Genomic DNA, 22,165 nt, shown 5'->3' with positions numbered 1-22,165 from the left:
ACTGAGTGAGAATCTGTGTCAGTGTAGTGTGAACCCCCGTCTGCTTTAAGTGTGCCCTCCTGTTAGACTGCCACCTTTCAGACAGACTTAGGCTCACAGCCTCTCAGTGCAGGTGTTAATTATACACTACAGCGCTCTGGGGTACTCCAGGGCACTCTCAGCTAATACAGCTAGTAGTATTTCACTTTAGAAAACTCTACACCCTTTTCTGCCAATCTTTCTTTCGCAGGATAATAACCAAAATAGCAGCATTGCACTCCACACGATTGGGTCATGAGTCTGAATGTCTGCATACGGTCAATTTGAAAACGCAGTACTGCACACACAGATGCATACTGTTTGCACTCCAGGGGGGTGTTCAAGGTTTTTATTTTGTGAACTGCAAAGACATGACCTTTTGCTTTTCATTTGAGTCTTGTACCTTGTATTAATCTTGCTTTAATCCCTTATTCGAATCTCACATGTAACTTTAGAAATGGGAAGCATTATTTGTCAGTTATATAAATGATCTAATTATTTGCAAAGATCTGTGAACATACCCTTCATTTGCATTGGTCAGCTGGGTCTAAATGATGTCAGAAAACAACTGGTGGAACTCGAGGTTTCACAGTCACAGACGTCTGACACTCAAAGTGCCAAAAACACCTTTGTTTGTATTTTTCAAAACTGTAAGACTTTGAAGTAAATAGAAAATGGTGTTAATAATGTGTATGGAAAGGGCTCTGTAAATGCTTCCACTGAGTAATAGAAGTACCTCAAATTTACATGCAGTCTCTAATTCTAGTTATTGGCAAATGTTTTCGCAAAACTTAAATAATATATATGTGTATAAATGTAATGGGTATAAATAATCTGAATTACTTACAGTGTCATTGGTAAAACAAAAATGCCAGTTTATTAATTTGTATGTATGTGAGAAGCATACATATTTATCTGCTGCTGTGCCTGGCAATGACGTTCTCGTTATGCCATCATATCCCACTATGCCCTTATAGTTAAAACTTTGACAAAGTTAAGTACATGGTATGCACCCTGAACCTTGAAAGCAATGGACTTCCCAGACTGAGTTAAAAGTGAGCCAACTAGTTTGCATTCAAGGTAAAATATCTCATTTAAGGACTTGAGCAAACTTTTTTGGTGTTTTTTTTCTTTAAAAATAAAATACAATTAAACTAAGCCTGTCTGATTGGCAAGAACATGGCCAGCCTGTCCTCCCCTTAAAAACACATTATTTTATTCTCGTTAGAAATTAAATGTCAGCCAGGTAATAATAGTTTAAATGTCAGGTATAAATGCCACGATTCTGTTAACAGACACTCTAAGCAAATACAATCCCTTGCCGTCTCATGAAAATAGACTCTCATTTGAATGTGGGTTTAATAAAGGCTGGATATGTGCTGAGCATAATCACCAGCTTCTGCGTCTAATGATCTGCCTGTCTTCACCCAAGGAGTACACCCTTAAAACCTCTAACCTGCCACCTTGTGCTGCAGGAGACACAAGCCCATCTCTCCCTCTCCCTCACTGTATATCTCTGTCCTTCTCTCTCTCACTCTATATCAGTCCCTCGCTCTTCCACCCTCCCTCTCTCTCTCTCTGCATACGAAAGCCACAGTGGAAGACCTTGCTGCATTATTAATCCAACCCTAATGATTCTCCAACTCCCTGATCTCTAGGCTTTCATTAGTTACCCAGTAACTGAAATCTAACTAATGAAACTAGTCTGAGACCTTGAAAACTGTGCTAATGAGAGTGTGTCCATTTGAACAGGGAGTAAAAACATATATAGTTTACAGCGCAGGGCTTATCCATACTCACAGATATGCTGAAAGTCTCGGTGAATAAGCTAGTTACAGGATTTTTATACCTTGAGGGGTGTGGTATTAAAAAAAAAAAAAAAAAAAAAAAAAAGTTGAAACAAACTGCCAAAGGGTAAAAAAAATCATGAAGAGCTCATTAAGGTTCAGAATGTTATAGTGCGAGTCACCTGTGGTCATCAGTTATAGACATCAGTAACAGATAGCATCACCGCTTTCCAAATTCATGTGTTAAACATGATCCAAAACTAATATTGCATTTGTCCTCCCTGGGACAAATGTGTTTAACACAAAGTCTGTTGTGTACTGCTAAACTCTGCAGAGTTCATAAGGTGAAAAATATGGAAAAAGTTTGAGTCTCTCACTAAGCAGATCTTCCATTTGACAATAGTATGACAACTCTGTTAGACTTCACAGTACACCATTTCTCTCGGTCCATCTGTCTCTCTTTCTTTTTCTCTCTCTCTATATATATATAAAACCACTGAGCATTATTTGCACATTTAAAGCCTAGGCTTTTGCTGCTACGTAATTTCCTTTACCACAAGGCCCTTTTTGAAATCACATTTGGCATTGCAACAGAAGGTGTTGATTGAAGCCCCTCTAACGATCAAGAGCACTGGATTTATGGTTTCCGGCACCCTGCTAAATGTCAGTCTGAACTTATCAATGTCCAAACGATCCAACAGCAGCCTAATGGCATTTTGTGAATATCCGTACTTAAATGTTAACTCATCAAATTAACGGGAGAAACGCAAATGTTTTCTGGTTAAACTGCTGGGAAAAAGGCTTTGCCATCCCTCCAGCTGTTTCCCCCTGGGAGTCGGTTGACTTTTGGAAGGGGAAATGCTGGGAAAGTGAAGGTGTGTACGCAGCACACGTGTTTGGGGTAGGTTTAGGGTAAACACACACATGCATGCAAGTCATGTGCACATAAATCAACGCTATAAACCATTCAGTCCCGAGATCATTGTTCAGGTGAAACAACAGACGAGATGAGGTCACTTTTTGTAGTCTAGTTCTAAGCCTGGTTTTCATTTTAACTTGTGTAGTGGTGTGTTTTGTAGGAAATGGGGCAGTCACTGCTCCCAACGACAGGCTAGAGAAACGGAGAATCATCCATAATAATTACTAAAACCAAAAAAATAAATATTTTTTAATTAAAACTGTTGATACTGTAACATCTGTACTTTTTTTTTAACCTTGGTGGGAAATGGGTTAACACATTTAATCAGAAATCCCCAGTGAAACCAGTCAGGAAATGTATTTTTGACAGCTTTTAAGTTTTATCTCAAGCTGGAGAAGGGGGAGGGGGATATTATTAAAAACAACGATAATGAGGATTTCAAGTGTTTTCTGGGGGCTCTGCTGGGCTCCAGCAGTGGAGTTACAGGTATGAGCCTCTCAGTGTGAGGCCTGTCAGACAAGCTGTACAGATGGAGGTGTCTCAGCAACACGCTCCTGTTCCCACTGAAGTTTTGAGGTTGCCTAGCAACTGGTGGCAGTACATAAGGAAAAAAAAAACAGCCGTGCTTTGCGACGGAGACTAAGATCCTTTCAGAAGCTGAGAGAAGTTCAGCCAGGCAGGTCTGCGATTGGCACTCTTCGTCCCTTTTTCTAAATCTCATTATTTCCATTTTGTTTACACCGGGTCCTCATTAAAAAAGAAAAAAAACCGAGGACAACTTGTCTGAACTCAGTATCAATTTGTCTACTTATTCTTGTCGCCACTTCATTTGAATTTTGTTTTATTTTATTGCTCTCTTTTGTATTCCCCCAGTTTTTAAAACACTGTTCATCTGGTAAACAAATGGTGAGGCAAAAGCCATTGTTATAAAAGAAACGAGGAAGGGAGGGTGTCAGACTCCTCTTGGGGGGTTAGGTGTAGTAATGAAGGCAGATTGCAGTTTGTATTGTTGCGATGATTGACCAGTGAATGGAGGGCATGGTGCAATGGCAAGCAAATGACAGCAGTTAAAGAAAATGTATTCCTTAGGATTCTAGCTCATCATAAGCAAAAACATAGATTCATCTTTATCCCCTTAAGTAAGATTAAATGCCTGTTCTGGATAATTGTGAGGGAAAATAAATTAGTAATATTAGAAATAGTACTTATATTTGATAGTTTCAGTGTGTATGGAGTTTTCATACATTTATCAAAAGTGCAGCTATGATTGAGATTTTCATGTTAGGGTAATTTGCATGAAGGAATATTAGCTAATACTTGTGTTCTGTCCTTCGTAATTTATGCTAAACCAACTGTCCATTACTTTGCTTCCATTTCAGACGCAGATCAACCTGTGAAAATTATCCCTTTATTACTTTTGGATCATCTTTTTAATCCTCCTTATTATTTGCTTGCTTTGCTTGGCAATTGCCGCTACTCCATCTGATCGGAGAGGAATGCACTTAGAGGGGAAACACAGCGAAAGAAACCTCTCAATGTTTTATTGACTTTAAATTCTACTGCACCCTTGGCTCCATTACCTTGGGAACCTGCTCCAGGGTTTTGCAAGAGGCTTGGATGTGATTTAAATATTTCTGTTGTTGAGGATGAAAGACATTCAACTCATTTATGAAATTGTGCTCTGCTGGCATTGGAGAGTTGACATAACAGCATGTGGCGCTGTGCAAGGTGTCACAGATAGACTCCGGCTTCACAGAATTCAAGGGGGGAAACAACTGTTTATTTGAAAGAAAATAAACAACTTGAAGATTGTGTATGTAAATAATATCAAACAAATGAAGATTTAAGGCTGCAGAGTAGGAAGAAAATAATAATAGTGGATAAAAACAAAAAATGACTCATGGGTGTTAAAGCGTTTAAAAAGTCAGGCCTAAACTGAGCAAATTACAAGGCTGTAAGTGTTCCCCTTAACAATCTGATTGGCTGATTGAACTGCTGTGAGACCGAGGACTTCCACTGCTCGTTTGATCTCTCGGGAGCACACTGACACTGAGCCTCTCCACTGAAAGGGCCAAACAGAAAACAGACCAAGAAATTAGGCTTTCATGGATTCAACATGAATGACATTGGAGCTGATAGCATGGTTTGATGGTCACAGTTCCCAAGATGTCAGCAAGACTCAATACACTTACAAGCCGGAATCGTACTAGGCCGAGGTCTTTTGACACACTGGTTGTTATGTCCGACCTCATTTATGAATCATCGCTGATCTCTTTTGATTTCAGCCGTGGTTCTCTTGGGGTTGTGGTAGGATGGCTCTGGTTGCCTCTCTTGTTACCACTTGAGATCTTTATCGTTCTTGTCTCCAGATGGTGAAGAATTTGTCAGCACTCATGTAGAGTATTTCTATACCAAAATGCACTATTAATAGGTTGTGCATGTGATGCGTTCAAGTGTTTTGGTTTAACGCATTCATTCCATGGAAGGCAGTTGTCTCAGCGTGGATACAGACTTGCATCTTGACTTAGATGTAAAAAGTAGCAATTTATTTATTTGTGTGTTTGTTTATTTTATTCTTGTTTTCAGTACATTTAAATAATTGTGCATTTGAATAAAGAAATAATAAATATAATACCAATGCAATGCAAAGATCTCTGATTTAGAGTTAGTGAGATATGTTGAAAATGGGCAGCAAGAGTTCCTGGTTTATTAACGGTCCACTCCTTTTTTTTTTTTGTCTCTCTAGGTCAATGAGATTTACCATGACGAGTCTCTGGGAGCCCGTATCAATGTGGTCCTTGTGAGGATAATAATGCTCGGCTATGGAAAGGTAGGTCAGTTGAGCTCTCCCGTTTCAGCAATCACACTATAGCAGTCTATACCTAAATTGTATGCCATGGGTACAACAATAGGATCCACTAAGTTACATAGGGAATCATTTACATATGGATGGAACAATTCTCATACATTATTGTCACTATGAGACACACCCATGTATCTTATTTAAAGCCGAAACAAAACACTTCACAGTTGAAATCCCTGAACCGTCACTGTAGGTTCCCAGTCTCACATAGAAATGCAAGCAACATTTCATAAAATAAAAGTAAACGTGTATTCATTTTGGAAACCAATTTTTTTCTATAGTACAGAATTTTCTCCCATATTTCTGTTCTGGGAAAAGTGCAAAATGAAAACTAGTATCTCTTTCCCATAGCAGAAGAATATATTTTTAGACATCTTTAGCTAAAAAAAGATTGCTGTAACCATTTAAATGTGTTAGCTACTTCTTCTGCCAACCGACATTTTTTGCCATGTTTTAAACCCAGCTAAGTGAAATGCAGTATAGATGAGCCTGTAAGTGTATTTACACGAGGATACCAGCAATCCAGGAGTTTGTCTACTGCATTTGCATTCAAGGGGGATGTGGCTGTCCATCATTGACAATTAATTTGACAATGACACCCTCAGCCAACTGGTTTCTAATTAGCTGTGCATAACCCTGTACACCTTTACATCATTTTTACATCACATAGTTTCTGCACATCTGTTCTATGACATGCCCTAGATCCACTAACCCTGTCTTAATTATGCTGGCTGCAGGAAAGTAAGCTATTATACACAGCAGCTCGAAGCGCATGGGCCACAGAGCTGCAGTGAAGTCTGACAGCTATTCGTTTGCAGGTGCTTGTCATTGCAAGGGCACCACCTACTGGCAGGATTGTGTCGGTACAGGTATTGCTCTGGAACCTGTTAAACGAACAGTTGAACATTAGAAATAATACAGATATGTAGGAGTTTAATTACAGTTTGGACATCCAGGTGTTAGTAGCTTAATTAAGAAACCCCCTTAAAGATGCTTATTGAATGATCTGAGAGATTCAGCATTTAAACTATGAATTTACTTATTTTTTTAATACACTTTTACAGATTGTTAAATACTTCTTATACTCAGTCCTGACTTCACACACTTGAGAAGTAAAGTATAATAAAATGACTTTCCTCTCTTTAAACAAACATTGTGTAGCATTTAAAAGAGTAGTCAAATGTATTGAACCCCATTTTTGCTAGGTTATATTACTGAACTTACTGTGTATTTTATTGTGTAATATTATTTAGAAAGGCGTTTTCTTTTGGAGTTAGTAAATCTAGCACAGGTATAGAAGTGTCAACTAAATTAATGAGAAATTACATTATCAACAAAGCAGAAGTTTTTTTTTTACCCTAGTTTACATCAATCTCAATTACATAAGTGTACATTGCATGGCTCACCTGTATTCACTGCACTGAGATCTGACAGACAGCAGAAATGTTATCAGTTTGAATAAGAGTTGGTAAACCCTGTACACTGGCTGAGCTTTATTCCTGTGCTTCTGAATATACACAGCCTCTGCCAGCACTGTAAGGAACAGATTAGCTATCCTTTGCATCTGAGAAGTATCCATAGTTTACACACGATGGAGCCATCTGGAAAATAGCTCTTGTTGATTCCCAGCACAGTTCTCGATTTTCATGTCCCGCACATGAACTTTCTTTTCTTTTTCCCATACTTCACTTTGTGAGTAGCAGCAACGGAATCGAAAAGGAGCATTTTAGTAATAAGGCAGACAAATGAAAAGACCTAAAAAACAAAAAAACAATAAAAAGACTCCATGATTAAATGTTAAACTGGCTGTATCTGCTGTTACTGTTTGTTTGAGCGGCTTGCCGTGGCTTTGTGCTACCCAACAAAGGAGCTCATGCGGCTTTACTGACATCCAGTACAAAGCTAATTGAGAGATTACTAAACTAAAAGAATACTGACAGCTTGAGCCTTTTTGTGGCAGGAGATATGGGCCTGACAGCAATGCAAGCTTGTGTGGAGCCTGCCGAGGCAGTCTGGCAGAGAGCGAGCCTGTCACTTCCTCCTGTCGCAGTTTGCTCTGTCGCTGCTTCGAGAGGAAACTCTTGGCTGCCGTATGCATGCATAATCAAGGACTTCTTTTAACTATTTTATTCTTTAGACCCTTTACTAAATTCAGTGCACAGTATACAGAACATATTATTAAATATTTGTACGTGTTATATGGAAATAAAAAGGTCTTTGAAATTTCAAATGAGGCCATCCTGTAGGGAGGCAAATTCTTGTTCTTTCTTGTTGATGCCAACCTTTTGATGGTTGAAAAATAAACTGCGGATCGGCAGGGCTACAGCTCACAAGCAGCCCGACAGCCTGCAGGACTTCTGCCGGGTTCTCAGCCAAGTCCAGTGGGCGTCTCATTAGGACACGCACTGAGCACATCCCCCAGAGTGCCAGCTGAGAAAACTGCATTACTCTGGGGTTTAGCAGGGTGGAAATAGGAAAACAATGGGATCCAGTTTAACAGGGCGATTGAAAAGCACTCAGATTTTTCAGACTGATCTTCATTCAGCTTGTTGTACAACATGCAGATCAGGGCTATCAAACTGCAGTCCTGCTGGACCACAGGGTTATCTGGTGTTCATTACAGGCTCTCAGTTACACATCTGAAGGATTTTCAAAGTTATTTGGATTCCAGGCAGTTACCTTTATAAAAAATTTTGAGGCCTTGTAGAAAGATATTTATTTCCCTAATTAACTGAATAATTAGACCAAGTGAGTAACTTCAGAAACTAAGAATGTAGTTTTTATATGTGTGTGCGCATGTGTGTGTTTATGTAAGTGTGTATGTCAATTGTTTTCTTCCTGTTTCTTTTTGATGAAGTCCATGAGTCTGATAGAAGTGGGGAATCCTTCCCAGAGTCTGGAGAACGTGTGCCGCTGGGCTTTCTTACAGCAGAAAGAGGACAGCGGGGACGCAGAATACCACGACCACGCCATATTCCTAACAAGACAGGAATTTGGACCTACTGGCATGCAAGGTAACATACGTCACACAGGATGTCAGTTCGGTTGGTCGTGTGTTCATGCATGAAATTAGTGTCGAACCCGTGTTGAAGTGTGTTTTCACCATCAATTCTAAAAGGATCCATCAGTGAGAGTACAAGACATAAGCAAAAGAATAAATAAATAAATCCTGTTGGGAATCAATATTGAAAACATAGCCAAAATCGCTACCGGGCTGTGTCAAGAAGACTAAATGATCAGACAGTGATGTAGAACACAGTTAGGTGTTTTTTAACCCAGTATTTCCAGTATAAAAATATAAATTGGAAAGCTGCATTTACCTCACCCTTTGGGAACTTTGTGTCTAAGTGTATTTCTACATGTCTTGTGACATTTTGATCAGAAAGGGGCCCCAATAAATTTAACACAACAGCAAGAAAATGTAACCTGCACAGTGAAATATTCACTCTGTGGAGATCCACATCACTCTAAACTGACAGTGTGTGTTAAGAAAAAGATGTTGAGAAAATTGAGCCAGTCAACTGTGCACGGCATGTTGGAGTTGTGCCTTGCAGGCATGCCCAGACAGACGAGTTGAAAACATTGTTTTGGTTCAGTTTATTGCAGTGGGTGTGTGACAAGCCTCCTTTTTTATTATTTATTTATTATTGTTTTTAGGAAAATCCATGCTGACAAGACAAGAGGAGATAGCTTTGTGAAAACCACATGGGATGTCTATTAATACAAGTTTGTAAAAACAAACAAACAAAAACACAAACCCTTGCCAGCCTGTTTCAGGGAGCTGTACAAAACCTGTTCTATCCAGTCCGTGTTTAACACATTTCTTTTAAATTAGATAATTTAAACTCCTTTTAGCTCCTCTTTGTCCCCACCACATAAAATGTAATGAATGTATTGTTATTATTTGTATTATTATATTTTTTCTTTCCATGTGCTATGAAATTAATGTACGCAAGTTTTGTGTTTCTGTGCCCAGGCTACGCCCCTGTGACCGGGATGTGCCACCCTGTCCGCAGCTGCACCCTGAACCACGAGGACGGCTTCTCCTCAGCCTTCGTGGTGGCCCATGAGACCGGTCACGTGTGAGTACTCGGCCCCGGCCAATACACAACCCCTAGAAAAGGACAGCCCACTTCCTCCTCCTTCACTGGGGTGACAGCAGAGGTGTTTCTGATGAACTCGCCAGTCTGTGTGACCCTGCTGTCAACTATGTTATTTTGTGCAGATTCTTCACACACATTGGAAACCAGGAGAGAATTTTGCGGGGGTAGGGGGTAATTCAGTGTGCCCTGGCCACGTGTGCACCTCACACAACACATTTAAGAAGCCGTTTCATAAGTAGGAAAAAGAAAGAAATCGCAGACGCAAAGGATGTGAAGTGGTCCCCATTTTGTGTCCCGGGTCTCTCAGGCTGGGGATGGAGCACGACGGACAGGGGAACCGGTGTGGGGACGAGGTGCAGATGGGGAGCATCATGGCCCCGCTGGTGCAAGCTGCCTTCCATCGCTTCCACTGGTCTCGCTGCAGCCAGCAGGAGCTGAGCCGATACCTGCAGTGAGTGATTTTTCCTGAAATTACCACTAGTCCCTGTGAACCTCGAAACATCTCCGTAAAATGATTCCCATATAGCATATATTACCACCAACTATTTAAAGCTCTGTGTCCTGGTTAATCATCTACTCTTTTTTCCCTACGATGGAAAACCCACTCCACACCACAGCTATGATAGGAGGAAATGTCTGTTTTCGTTGCAGCTCTTACGACTGTCTCCGCGATGACCCTTTCGACCACGACTGGCCTTCCCTCCCCCGGCTCCCTGGCATTCATTACTCCATGAACGAGCAGTGCCGCTTCGACTTCGGCATCGGGTACATGATGTGTACAGCAGTAAGTGTCCTGTGTCTCTATACTCTTTGATCCTCTGCAGAGGCTTTGGGTTCGGGGAAAAAAAAAAGCCATTTAATCCATGTAGACATAAAAGAAAAAAGACTATACCTCCTCAATCTGGCAGGTAAACAAGACCAACAGGCTCTTTACCATTGTGCAAAAAACATAAAAGCAGGAAGATTACAACCAAAAACTTGCCTGGTCATACTACTCAGGCCAAGCACCCAAATAAATAGCAGTACATTTCCCCATTGTCCTTTTGTCCCAGGTTACTCTGAGGAAGATTTGGGTGCAACTGTACTGTCCAGAAACTGTAACAACAATGTCTTGTATCTGACTTGATTTGCATTCTCACTTCTCATTTGCTTCGCTTGGGAAATCCAGAATGGAAAGTCTCTGATGCTGAGCAACCTGATTCGAATCTTGTTCAACCAAACTGAATCCCCGTGCCAGCACAGCGACAGCCTAGTTAGGACATTGTTGCATACACACATTGTATTCGGTGAAACGTGGAACAAGTACACAATAAACCACACAAATAATTCCTTATACAGCACAGTCACTGAAAATGTAATGCAGACATTTAATTGAGATAATCCGTGATTCTGAACAAGGTGCTTGGATTCCCTGGGGTCCATCGACTTCTGATCTGGACTTCTAATTACCCAGTCAAAATATTATCCCTTAATGAGGAAAACAACTGAATTTTCAGTTCCAGGCAATAACAACCACCATGTTCTGCTCAATTGGCAGTTCTAATTGCTTCTAATTCTTCTTCCTTGTTTTTTTATGGCACTAAATTTATCTCAATTTATTCAACCTCCAGAATCAGAGCTCCTAAACAAGATATATTGATATTGGTATGGAATTAAAAAACAATTAAAACAAGAATATAGCCGCTGGCCTGGCAGTATACCACTGTATCACACAGAGATTTCTGTCATAAAGGTACGGCAATGCAAGCATAAGCTCCCATTTTGATGAAAATAACTTCCTTTATTGACTTGCACAAAATGCCCATTGGAGTGCTATACTTTATTGTCTTGTCAAACCATTTCCTTAGCTGCAAAGGGTGGGCCAGGCAGCATCACAGGTAAGGAATTACTATGGCAACAATGTGGCAGCATATTTTTATTACTTTTATTTTATTTTATTTTAATTTCTCTCATTGTCATATGTTAATATAAAGTCTGCAGAATGCTAAAAGAGTAATGTGGTCTGGCAGCAAACTGGCATTAGGTTTCTTGTGTTATACCTTTGTTTCCAGTCAGTGGGACAAATTCAAAAATTGACCTCTCTCGTATTGACAACGCCTTTTAGTTTTTCGTTTTTGTTTTCCCAAAAATACAAGCGATTTTTATTGTTAAACATGAGATGAATACCCACAAATTGAGTCGAATCTGCCTTTTTTGTCTATATGAAATAGCTGTACAACAAATTATTATATTTGTGAACATGGTCCTCTGTTTCTTTTAGTATTCTGCAATACAGTTTGATTACTTCCCTTGAAACCTCGATTCGTGTTTGTAAAGCAAACAATTGGCAAATACCAAGTCTGCTACAAGGTTTGACAACGTAGACCTGGTTACATTTTATTAGCAGTGATCCTTTCAAAACACGAGCCTACGGTAAGTGGTTCCCCTTCTTAATTTATTAAACTTCTTAATCTCCACAATTTCCATTGTATTATACACGTGTCAGTAAACCCCATTTTTACCAAGAGAATTTTATAGCCTTTAATAAAAAGCTGTGTGAGTACTGCCTTGACAGACGTTTTGCATGCCATCGCTTTGTGTTCGTAATTATTGGAAAGCAAGCTGTGTAAGCTGTAAATGAAATGAATGAATCGTCAGTGTGGTTCTCCATATCTGTTCAGTCTATGAACTATATTCTCTGTGTCCAGCAGGTGTTCATTTTCCATTTTAAGCGGGTTTTGTAACACTTGCCTTACTTGTTGAGATTTGGTACGTATTTAAGGATAAGGATGTCTGTATTTTTTCAGTACCGGACTTTTGATCCTTGCAAGCAGCTGTGGTGCAGTCACCCAGACAACCCATTCTTCTGTAAGACCAAGAAGGGGCCACCAATAGACGGGACGCTGTGTGCTCCTGGGAAGGTAGGCCCCCATTACAATGCCAAGTCAAGAATTCATGTAGATTGGTCAAGATCATGACGAGACATACAAGGGGTAGACATTTAACTAGATTTAAAGAACAAAATGTATTTAAAGAACAAAACTAGCAAAATAAATGAAGCATCTCGCATTACTGCTATCTGCCAAGCAATATATATCCAGTATGCCGGTTTCCCATTGCCAGATGTAATAATATTGAAGGGAGATATCAAGGCCTTTCATTCTTGCAATAACATAGGAACTGTTGTAACCGCCTACCAATCCTACAGATTCTCAATATGCTGTTTCCATGACTAAAGAGAAAGAAATCCAAGTGATTTACAATGCGAATGAAGGTTTTGAAATGTATGTATTTATCTAATTAGCACTATAGCCTACATGTATTAACCTTGTCCCACTAATGAATTTGCCAGATTTCACTGTTGCCATAGTAGCGCAGGAAAACAGGGAGACCAATAATAGAGGGAGGATTCTAAGGAATGATGTCTCCCAGATATCTAAACCATATAGACATTTCCTCATAACACTGTTCTGTTTCAACTGAGCAAATTGAAACTCACCAAATCCAGTCCCTACATTAAGCCTCCAGAGACCACGTGAACTTTAAAGGTCTTGTCACATCTAATCAAAACAACGCACCCAGAATCAAAGCCAAAACAACAGCTAATTCGGGGCATGTGTTTTTTCAGTAAGGCTTCTCAGATTGAACCATTCCCAGTGAACCTCTGCACAACAAACTATCTAGCAAGAATTTAACCTGTTAAAAATAAAAATACAGTGAACATGTTTAATGCATTTCAGTTTATTTCAGTCCCTTTGGGGAGGCTGTCCTGTGTATGTACCTCAAAACACAATATTGAATCATTTCTCACCGTTCTTTATAAAGAGCTGAAGGCTGCAGCTTAAGAACCGCAAATGAAATCTGGGAGGAAATGCATACATAGCCTCGTGAATAATTCTCTCTCTTCCACAAGAGAAGTGGTGAAAGGGACTCGTATGGAGAAAGGTGGGTGACAGGCTGACAAGAGAAAATCAAAATAAATCACTGTCTTAGTCAACCAGTTTCTCGTTTTCTAAAGCTGTGACGGCCAAGTGTTCAGTGAAGCCCCTGTGTCTTTCAGCACTGTTTTAAAGGTCATTGCATATGGCTGACTCCCGACATACTGAAGCAGGATGGGAACTGGGGCATGTGGAGCAAGTTTGGCTCCTGTTCCAGAACCTGCGGGGGTGGCGTGCGCTTCCGGACCCGTCAGTGCGATAACCCGCTGTGAGTACGCAGGGTCTGCCATCTTGTTGGGAATCAGCCTGGGGTTTAATGCGGCCAAAATCGAAGTAATACAGATTAAGAAAAGCAAAATATAGAGAGAGAACCGCACACTCTTATCAGCTCCAAAACAAATACAGAAGCTATTATTAACAGATATGTCATGGTATTCATTCCTGCCTGAGCTACTCAACAATCAACTGGAAAGAATAACAGTCGTGAAGAACATTCACTGCAACATTTCTAGCTAACGAGTACCTATTTCACATGCAAGCATCTAATAAGATGTATTCATCATAATAATCATTATAAAGGATTTGGTATAATCCATCCCTAAAAACAGTGCACACTAAGTACTGCTTTACTATAACCAGACTAGTCAGCTCATTATAATTTCAGGAGTTTATACAAGTGTTAAATCATGAGCATACATTGGGAGTTGTGGCAGTAAGTGGAGCTGAATGTTGACACGTGCAAACATTTTGGGTTCCCCTGTAGGCCAGCCAATGGTGGCCGCACCTGCTACGGACCAACCCATGAAATTCAGCTGTGCAACACGGAGGAATGTGCTGATCTCTTCGATGACTTCAGGGAGCAGCAGTGCAAACAATGGGACCCCATCTTTGAGTATCAGAACTCCAAGCACAACTGGCTGCCTTATGAGCACCCCGAACGTACGTATGCCAGGGACAAAACACTGGAATCCCCTGTCTTAACTCTGTCGTCTTCTTCTTCTACTACAGCAGAGGTGGCTAACCCTGTTCCTGGAGAGCCGCAATCCTGCAGGTTTTCCAGGTCCCTCTAAATCAATAATCATTGGATACCTTGAACACGGGACATTTAGCTCAATTAAGCAGTTAACGATCTGGATAGAACAAAAACCTGAAGGCCCTGTGGCTCTCCAGGACCAGGATTAGCTACCCCTGTACTACAGTAACACATAAGGGGTGTCCAGCTCTATTCTCAGTCAACATTACAATTTGCATTTTTGTCTCTCTGTTTGGCTTTGATTTTCCAGGCTTTAGCCAGTGAATGCTGGCAGCAAAATCTGTCTTTTGGTTTCTCTTGCATCCTGAGCCCTTTCATTCTTTCACTTGATTAATTTTCTGCTAAATTGAACTTTTTTTTGTTTTTGGGGGGGTGTCTTCCAGCTCTTAAGTTGTTGGTGTTTTAAGATGATTCTCAAAATGGACTCCCTTTAGGACTGGACTTCTGGTTTGAATAAGAGTAAATGGAAATTAAATCAGAGAAATTAGGTATCTGGTTTCCATGTTATGGGCTAAACTGTATTACATCATTTGAATTTGAAACTGTACCAAAATTGTACAATATGAATTTATGACTGTACAAAGCCCCACAGTCAGGGCCCTCCCAAAGCTGCATCTTTCGACTCCGACATACCGTGCATTTCATATTGTATAGTCTCAGTTTAGGCTGATTTGGCTGAAAACAAACTCTCCTTTTTATGTGCTAAGATGTCATTTAAAATGGAAATGTTACTAATTTGAGTTTTAGTGCATCCATTTATTGATACATTGGAAGTTTGTAAACACTAATCCGGTAAAGGCTCTAACACAGACCTGGACTTGAAACTTTCACCTGGTTGCAGCTGATGAGCCGATTTTAGATTCCAAGGAGAACATCTGTCTTGGCTGCTTCTCTAATTATGATACCACATGCCCCCAGTCTTAAAATTAATCTTAACTCCATATTCTCTGTCAGTTGACACTGTGCCTAAGCTGACTGATTCTCCATCTGGTGACCTTCCTCTTTTTTTCTTTGTACTGTAGAGAATCAGATGGGGTTTTTTCTCCTAGTTTTTATGCCTGAGTAGGAATCTGACAGTCAAACTTCTTTCCCTCTGTGAGCATAATGAGCAGATATTGGTGAGACATTGAGCGCTGGCTGTATAAATCAGGAAACTCAGAGGAGATGTATCAGTTTGCTGGTCACCCTGAATACACTGAATGTTTTTTTTATCCCTTCTCCAGCCAAAGACAGGTGCCGCCTGCACTGCCAGTCAAAAGATACCAGAGATGTTGTGTACATGAAAAGAATGGTGCATGATGGGACACGCTGTTCCTATAAAGACCCATACAGCATCTGTGTGCGAGGGGATTGTGTGGTGAGTAGCAATCTACAGGAGTTTTCCTTGTCTGCTGTTTTGCAAAGGTACTCACAGTGGCCCCCTATGATCTATACAGTATTCCACTCACATCATCCTAGAAGAATATAACATCTTAGTTATTAGTGGCCACACTTTGAGGCATCCAGGAAATGTCTAATTTCCATAGCAACATGGCCTGCCTCCCCCATCAGATATTCTCATTCTTTTAATTAATTTTTATATATGTATATATCTTTACCCCTGGGTCACCTGTCCTGCCCCCTACTCCAACAACAACAAAATTAACTTAAACTTCAAAGCCTGAACTTCATTCCTTTCTGTCCATATCAGTGCAAACTGGAATAGACTTCAAAGGAGGAGGTGACAGCTGTATTGAAAATGATCAGATCATTACAAAAAATAACAAACAAAAAAATCCAACTTTTTGGGCAGTTTGGCCAGAGCATAAACCAATGTAACAGTAGAATGCTGTAGGTGACGTGTTTTATTAATATTTAATGTGTGGTCCATTATTTTTCTCTTGATTAAACTGTAATGCTACAAGCGACATATGGGAACAACAGTTAATGGTGTGATTTGTATAACAATTTGACTGACCATGCACTTTTGAAAGTAATATTAGTAGATTATTCTTATTTTTTGCCTATTATTTCTCACAATCGTAGCATGAGAATTCATCAAGGATTTTTGACAGTGTGTTAGATGTAAGAGTATAATTACTTTAATCATTTATTTTTTCCATCACTTGAAATTGTAATTATGAATTGTTATTACATTTATTGTTTCACTAGATAAGTCAGTTAAAAAGATTTAACACTTAATTTTTCCTCAAACTGCCAAACTGGTGTTCCTGACAAAATCCAAAACAGGACAGACAAATACTGTCAAGCATCAACATCAAACATCTTTAGTGAATGTGTTTTTTGCCTGAGTATACATGACTGATTACAGCGCACACTAAATGCTCACATACTCATGCTGGATTTTCTGGACATCCCTCTTATGATCTGTGTGTCTCTGCAGAAAGTTGGCTGTGACTATGTGATCGGCTCCACGCAGCAGGAGGACAAGTGTGGCATCTGTGGAGGGGATAACTCCAGCTGCAAGATTGTGAAGGGCAACTTCACCCGAGGAGCTAAAAAAAAAGGTTTGCGTGTGCTACAGTACCAGATCCTGTGTTTGTGAATGCTGCTTCAGTGCCATTTAAATGCCTGAGCTGTAAGATCTGTTACTAGAAGTTTACACCACGTGATTTTCCTTCCTTCTATTTTTTCCTGAGGCCACATTTAACTTGGGGGACTCTAGTAGTGCCACACCACTGTAATTTGCTTTTCCATTTTTCCTTGCTCGCCTAAATATTTTCTCAATGAGAGATCTTTGGCCATCATTAAGTACAGATGACTGAACACAAGGCCAACAAAACAAAAACATTGGCTGGACATTTGGTGGTCTAGAGTCTTAGGAAAGCAGTGCAGCCGCTCCTTCAGTCGTCTGTTCTTAATGATGGCAATTTCAAATTAAGACACACTTATAGAGTACAATCGATATTATAATCAAGATTATTGCATTGAGTTGCATTCAGATTACAAGAGTAGGAAAGACAACTATGGCACAATTCTTATGAATTTAGTACCCATTTATTTTGACAAAAATTTAGATTATGTAATATGCATTTTTTTTTTTTCATTTGATTGTTTTCTGTATTGTATGTGATTCGCTATTGCCATATCCCTTCAGGTAGTTTTTTAATTAACTGAACCAATCTCTGAAAAAAAGTTTGGCAGATTAAAATATAACCATTAACCCCAGAGCAACACACAGACTAAAGAACATGGAAAATAACAACAAAAAAGTACGACTGAAAAATGCAAGTGACATAAGCAGCTTCTTAATTCAAGCACGTGGCAATAAAATAGGCAGCTTTAAACCTTTATAATAATGGAGAAATTCAACAGGTTTTTTTAGCATTCAGCTCCCTGAAGTGTTTATTAAGATACTATAAAACAGGTTAACGGTGCCAGTTTTAAAAGACTTCCATATGAGCGGAGACAGACCTCATATGACTTCACTCACTTATTTCATCGGTTTTTATTTAGCTGATTATTTCCTGGCAGAAATTGCGAAAAAGGGTAAAAAATCTGAAGGGATCATTTCCCTTAACTTATGATGACATGTTCTGTTTATCCAGTGCCTACCTTAAAAGCTGGTGTACACTGCATAGTGCCTTCACGGGCACCTGTATTCGATTTGGCACTTCAGTTAGCCATGTGATGCAAATCACATGTTTCTACACATGATCCCTTCTGCACTGCAATACTGTGGGAGCAAGTGTTTATGCATCAGTAGAGATATTGGATGTGTATCTGACAGGTGTCAAAGCATCCAGGCATTAATCATGGACGGCTTGTTTACAAAATTCTCCATTACTGGGTTATACAGAGGAGGAATATTGTTAACGATTGTAATATATTTATTTAAAAAAAAAGTATTCAACTGTAGCCTGCAACCATAAAGCATCTCCCATGTCAGTCTTTGAGCAGGTTTTCCACTGTTAGCTTCAGAGTTGAAATATGTATATTTATATATGTGTCTGTATCTGTGTCAGTTTCTGATTATGCATCAAGCTCATTCTCTCAGCCCCGTAATGAACTACTGATGTGTGCATTGCCTGGCATGCTAGACCCAAATTGTTCAGTTTCTCTGTGAGTTTATTCTTCACTCTCTTCATGCTAAGCCAGGAAATGATGTGCTCCTATATAAACTAATGATTTAAGAAAGTGAGGCTGTTTGAGGAAATGGCTCCCCTCTTGATCACGAGGGGCTGCTTTTACAAAAACAAAGACTGAAACAGAATCTTGGATCAAGGACCGACTGGGTATAGAGCACAGTCGAATAGAGCACGCCCGAGTCCGTTCCCCCACATTCCTGGCGATCTCTGTGGAAAGAGTCTGTTTGGAATGCAAGGAAGGTTCTGAGTCCAGAGTCGGGTATTCCAAAGACAGGTTTTTTTAATATATATATATATATATATATATATATAGAGAGAGAGAGAGAGAGAAACATTAATACATGAGTAAAAGAGGCTGGTTGTCCCTCTCTGTCATTGATCCAGATCTCTTCCAGTCATAGGTAAATCATTTTAAAAGACTATCAGGATTGTAATAATAATAAAGTCCTCTTTACATAATTTAACTTTTTTTTTTAAACACTGACAAGAATTTGCTGGCATAATATGCATTTGTGGTGGTCAAAAATAATGTTTATTGTGTTCTAGTAATCTAAAATAATATTTTTGTATTGATGTGTCCCAGGTTTTCTTAAGATAATTGAAATCCAGAGAGGAGCAAGACACCTCCTTATCCAAGAATTTAAAGCCACCCCACACATCCTGGGTACGTCTTGCTAAAAACAAACATTTTTGAAATCCTCAAAATAATTGTATAGTTTTATTTGTTTTATTTTATTTATTCAAATGATTATAGTCATTATGAAATTCCAGCTTAAAACAACCAAATGAATTGTTTGAATTCAAATTGTTCCAGCATTCTAGCTGCATTTTAAACCATTACGTTACTGTGAAATAATCTATTAGGGCAAATTAATTTCCCAATTCCCGTTCATGACAATGTTGCCAATTGATTATTTTGTTCCAGTTCTGACATTTTACAAAGAGCTTTTAACTTTGAACTCCTTTACTTTAGGTGATGTATATTCTAAATCCTAACTTCCACTGGTAAAACAATTAAACTATTAATACATACCTAATTACCTGTCAATTAAGTTTTCCAGTTGTTTATTATTAGTGGTAGAAGTTATGGCAGTAGCACTATATAAAACATCTTTCAGATCATTCTTCCAACCTAATAATTCTTTCCAAATCCATCACAGTTTAAAATTAAGTTATGTCTGGAGGTGTATTTAATTTTCAGCTCTGAAGAATCAAGCCACAGGGAACTTCTTCCTGAACGGAGAGGGTGAGTTTCCAGAGTCTAGAACAATCATCGAGAAAGGAGTTGAGTGGGAGTACCAAAATGACGACGACCGAGAGACCATTCAGACCAACGGGCCCCTGAAGTATGGGGTTGTAATCATGGTAAGACAGCGGGTGTTCTTCTTCATGGGTCTGAAGCAGTCATTCACGTGAACAATGCTTAAAGTTAACGAGCAAAGCATGATTAATGGGACAGTTCATCCTGTATTCAGTAGAAACAAACCATCATTGTTTAATATGACTTTCCATAACAGGAAAAAATAACTGGACTTTATACTGAAGTGGCAGTTATTTCGGTTCATTCACAGATTAGGTCACATGGAGACTCCAAAGTCACAGTATCATACAAGTACATCATCCACGAAGACCTCCAATCAACTGACTATGACAACAAGGTGGGCCAGGACGATTCCTCCTACTATGAGTGGGCCTTGAAGAAATGGTCCCACTGTTCAAAGCCTTGTGGAGGAGGTACATTTTTGTGTATACACCTAAAAACAATGTTTGAGTTACATCTCATTTTACAATATTCAATTGATTCAATAAATGTATTTTTTTTTTTTTTTGCATAAGTCTTATTTAATACATTTACATTTCATATACACTCACCTAAAGGATTATTAGGAACACCTGTTCAATTTCTCATTAATGCAATTATCTAACCAACCAATCACATGGCAGTTGCTTCAATGCATTTAGGGGTGTGGTCCTGGTCAAGACAATCTCCTGAACTCCAAACTGAATGTCTGAATGGGAAAGAAAGGTGATTTAAGCAATTTTGAGCGTGGCATGGTTGTTGGTGCCAGACGGGCCGGTCTGAGTATTTCACAATCTGCTCAGTTACTGGGATTTTCACGCACAACCATTTCTAGGGTTTACAAAGAATGGTGTGAAGAGGGAAAAACATCCAGTATGCGGCAGTCCTGTGGGCGAAAATGCCTTGTTGATGCTAGAGGTCAGAGGAGAATGGGCCGACTGATTCAAGCTGATAGAAGAGCAACTTTGACTGAAATAACCACTCGTTACAACCGAGGTATGCAGCAAAGCATTTGTGAAGCCACAACATGTACAACCTTGAGGCGGATAGGCTACAACAGCAGAAGACCCCACCGGGTACCACTCATCTCCACTACAAATAGGAAAAAGAGGCTACAATTTGCACAAGCTCACCAAAATTGGACAGTTGAAGACTGGAAAAATGTCGCCTGGTCTGATGAGTCTCGATTTCTGTTGAGACATTCAGATGGTAGAGTCAGAATTTGGCGTAAACAGAATGAGAACATGGATCCATCATGCCTTGTTACCACTGTGCAGGCTGGTGGTGGTGGTGTAATGGTGTGGGGGATGTTTTCTTGGCACACTTTAGGCCCCTTAGTGCCAATTGGGCATCGTTTAAATGCTACGGCCTACCTGAGCATTGTTTCTGACCATGTCCATCCCTTTATGACCACCATGTACCCATCCTCTGATGGCTACTTCCAGCAGGATAATGCACCATGTCACAAAGGTCGAATCATTTCAAATTGGTTTCTTGAACGTGACAATGAGTTCACTGTACTAAACTGGCCCCCACAGTCACCAGATCTCAACCCAATAGAGCATCTTTGGGATGTGGTGGAACGGGAGCTTCGTGCCCTGGATGTGCATCCCACAAATCTCCATCAACTGCAAGATGCTATCCTATCAATATGGGCCAACATTTCTAAAGAATGCTTTCAGCACCTTGTTGAATCAATGCCACGTAGAATTAAGGCAGTTCTGAAGGCGAAAGGGGGTCAAACACAGTATTAGTATGGTGTTCCTAATAATCCATTAGGTGAGTGTATATATATATATATATTTGTTTAAATAATACAGGAGTCCTGACAATCTACACCTACCCAGTAGTCTGGTTTATTAATTTGTAATTTGAATAATCTTTACTCTGATACGTGGATATCCTGTATATACTGAAGCAGGTCATATCCTATAGGGCTATAGCTGGCAGAAAGTTGAACTGTGCCTAATTGACACATTAAGCCAAATGCATAAACATCCCCTTGCTGGGGGTTGGATGAGTGTAGTTTTGTGTTAACAATAATGTCCCAATGTGGACAGGCCTTGTAAGAAGTGCATGGTGTGTATGTGTGTGAGCAGAGTCAAATTAACTGCTAACAGGTTGTGTCATCTGTAAG

At 39.7% G+C, this 22,165-nt stretch overlaps 1 protein-coding gene across 1 annotated transcript in view; it reads left to right on the top strand.

The window, feature by feature from the left end:
* The window catches only part of adamts2a (ADAM metallopeptidase with thrombospondin type 1 motif, 2a), a 152,217-nt gene that overhangs the window by 122,218 nt on the left and 7,834 nt on the right, over nucleotides 1–22,165 (top strand). The window contains exons 5-17 of the mRNA XM_066716936.1: nucleotides 5,471–5,554; nucleotides 8,445–8,601; nucleotides 9,564–9,669; nucleotides 9,998–10,141; nucleotides 10,342–10,474; nucleotides 12,477–12,590; nucleotides 13,730–13,875; nucleotides 14,371–14,546; nucleotides 15,864–15,997; nucleotides 17,024–17,147; nucleotides 19,312–19,392; nucleotides 19,930–20,093; nucleotides 20,300–20,462. Coding sequence (XP_066573033.1) covers nucleotides 5,471–5,554; nucleotides 8,445–8,601; nucleotides 9,564–9,669; nucleotides 9,998–10,141; nucleotides 10,342–10,474; nucleotides 12,477–12,590; nucleotides 13,730–13,875; nucleotides 14,371–14,546; nucleotides 15,864–15,997; nucleotides 17,024–17,147; nucleotides 19,312–19,392; nucleotides 19,930–20,093; nucleotides 20,300–20,462 — 1,726 coding nt within the window. The remainder of the gene's footprint in view (nucleotides 1–5,470; nucleotides 5,555–8,444; nucleotides 8,602–9,563; nucleotides 9,670–9,997; nucleotides 10,142–10,341; nucleotides 10,475–12,476; nucleotides 12,591–13,729; nucleotides 13,876–14,370; nucleotides 14,547–15,863; nucleotides 15,998–17,023; nucleotides 17,148–19,311; nucleotides 19,393–19,929; nucleotides 20,094–20,299; nucleotides 20,463–22,165) is intronic.

The sequence above is a fragment of the Amia ocellicauda genome, chromosome 11, assembly GCF_036373705.1.
Source record: "Amia ocellicauda isolate fAmiCal2 chromosome 11, fAmiCal2.hap1, whole genome shotgun sequence".
In the NCBI taxonomy this organism is placed as follows: Eukaryota; Metazoa; Chordata; class Actinopteri; order Amiiformes; family Amiidae; genus Amia; species Amia ocellicauda.
This window is presented reverse-complemented; position numbering and strand designations above follow the sequence as displayed.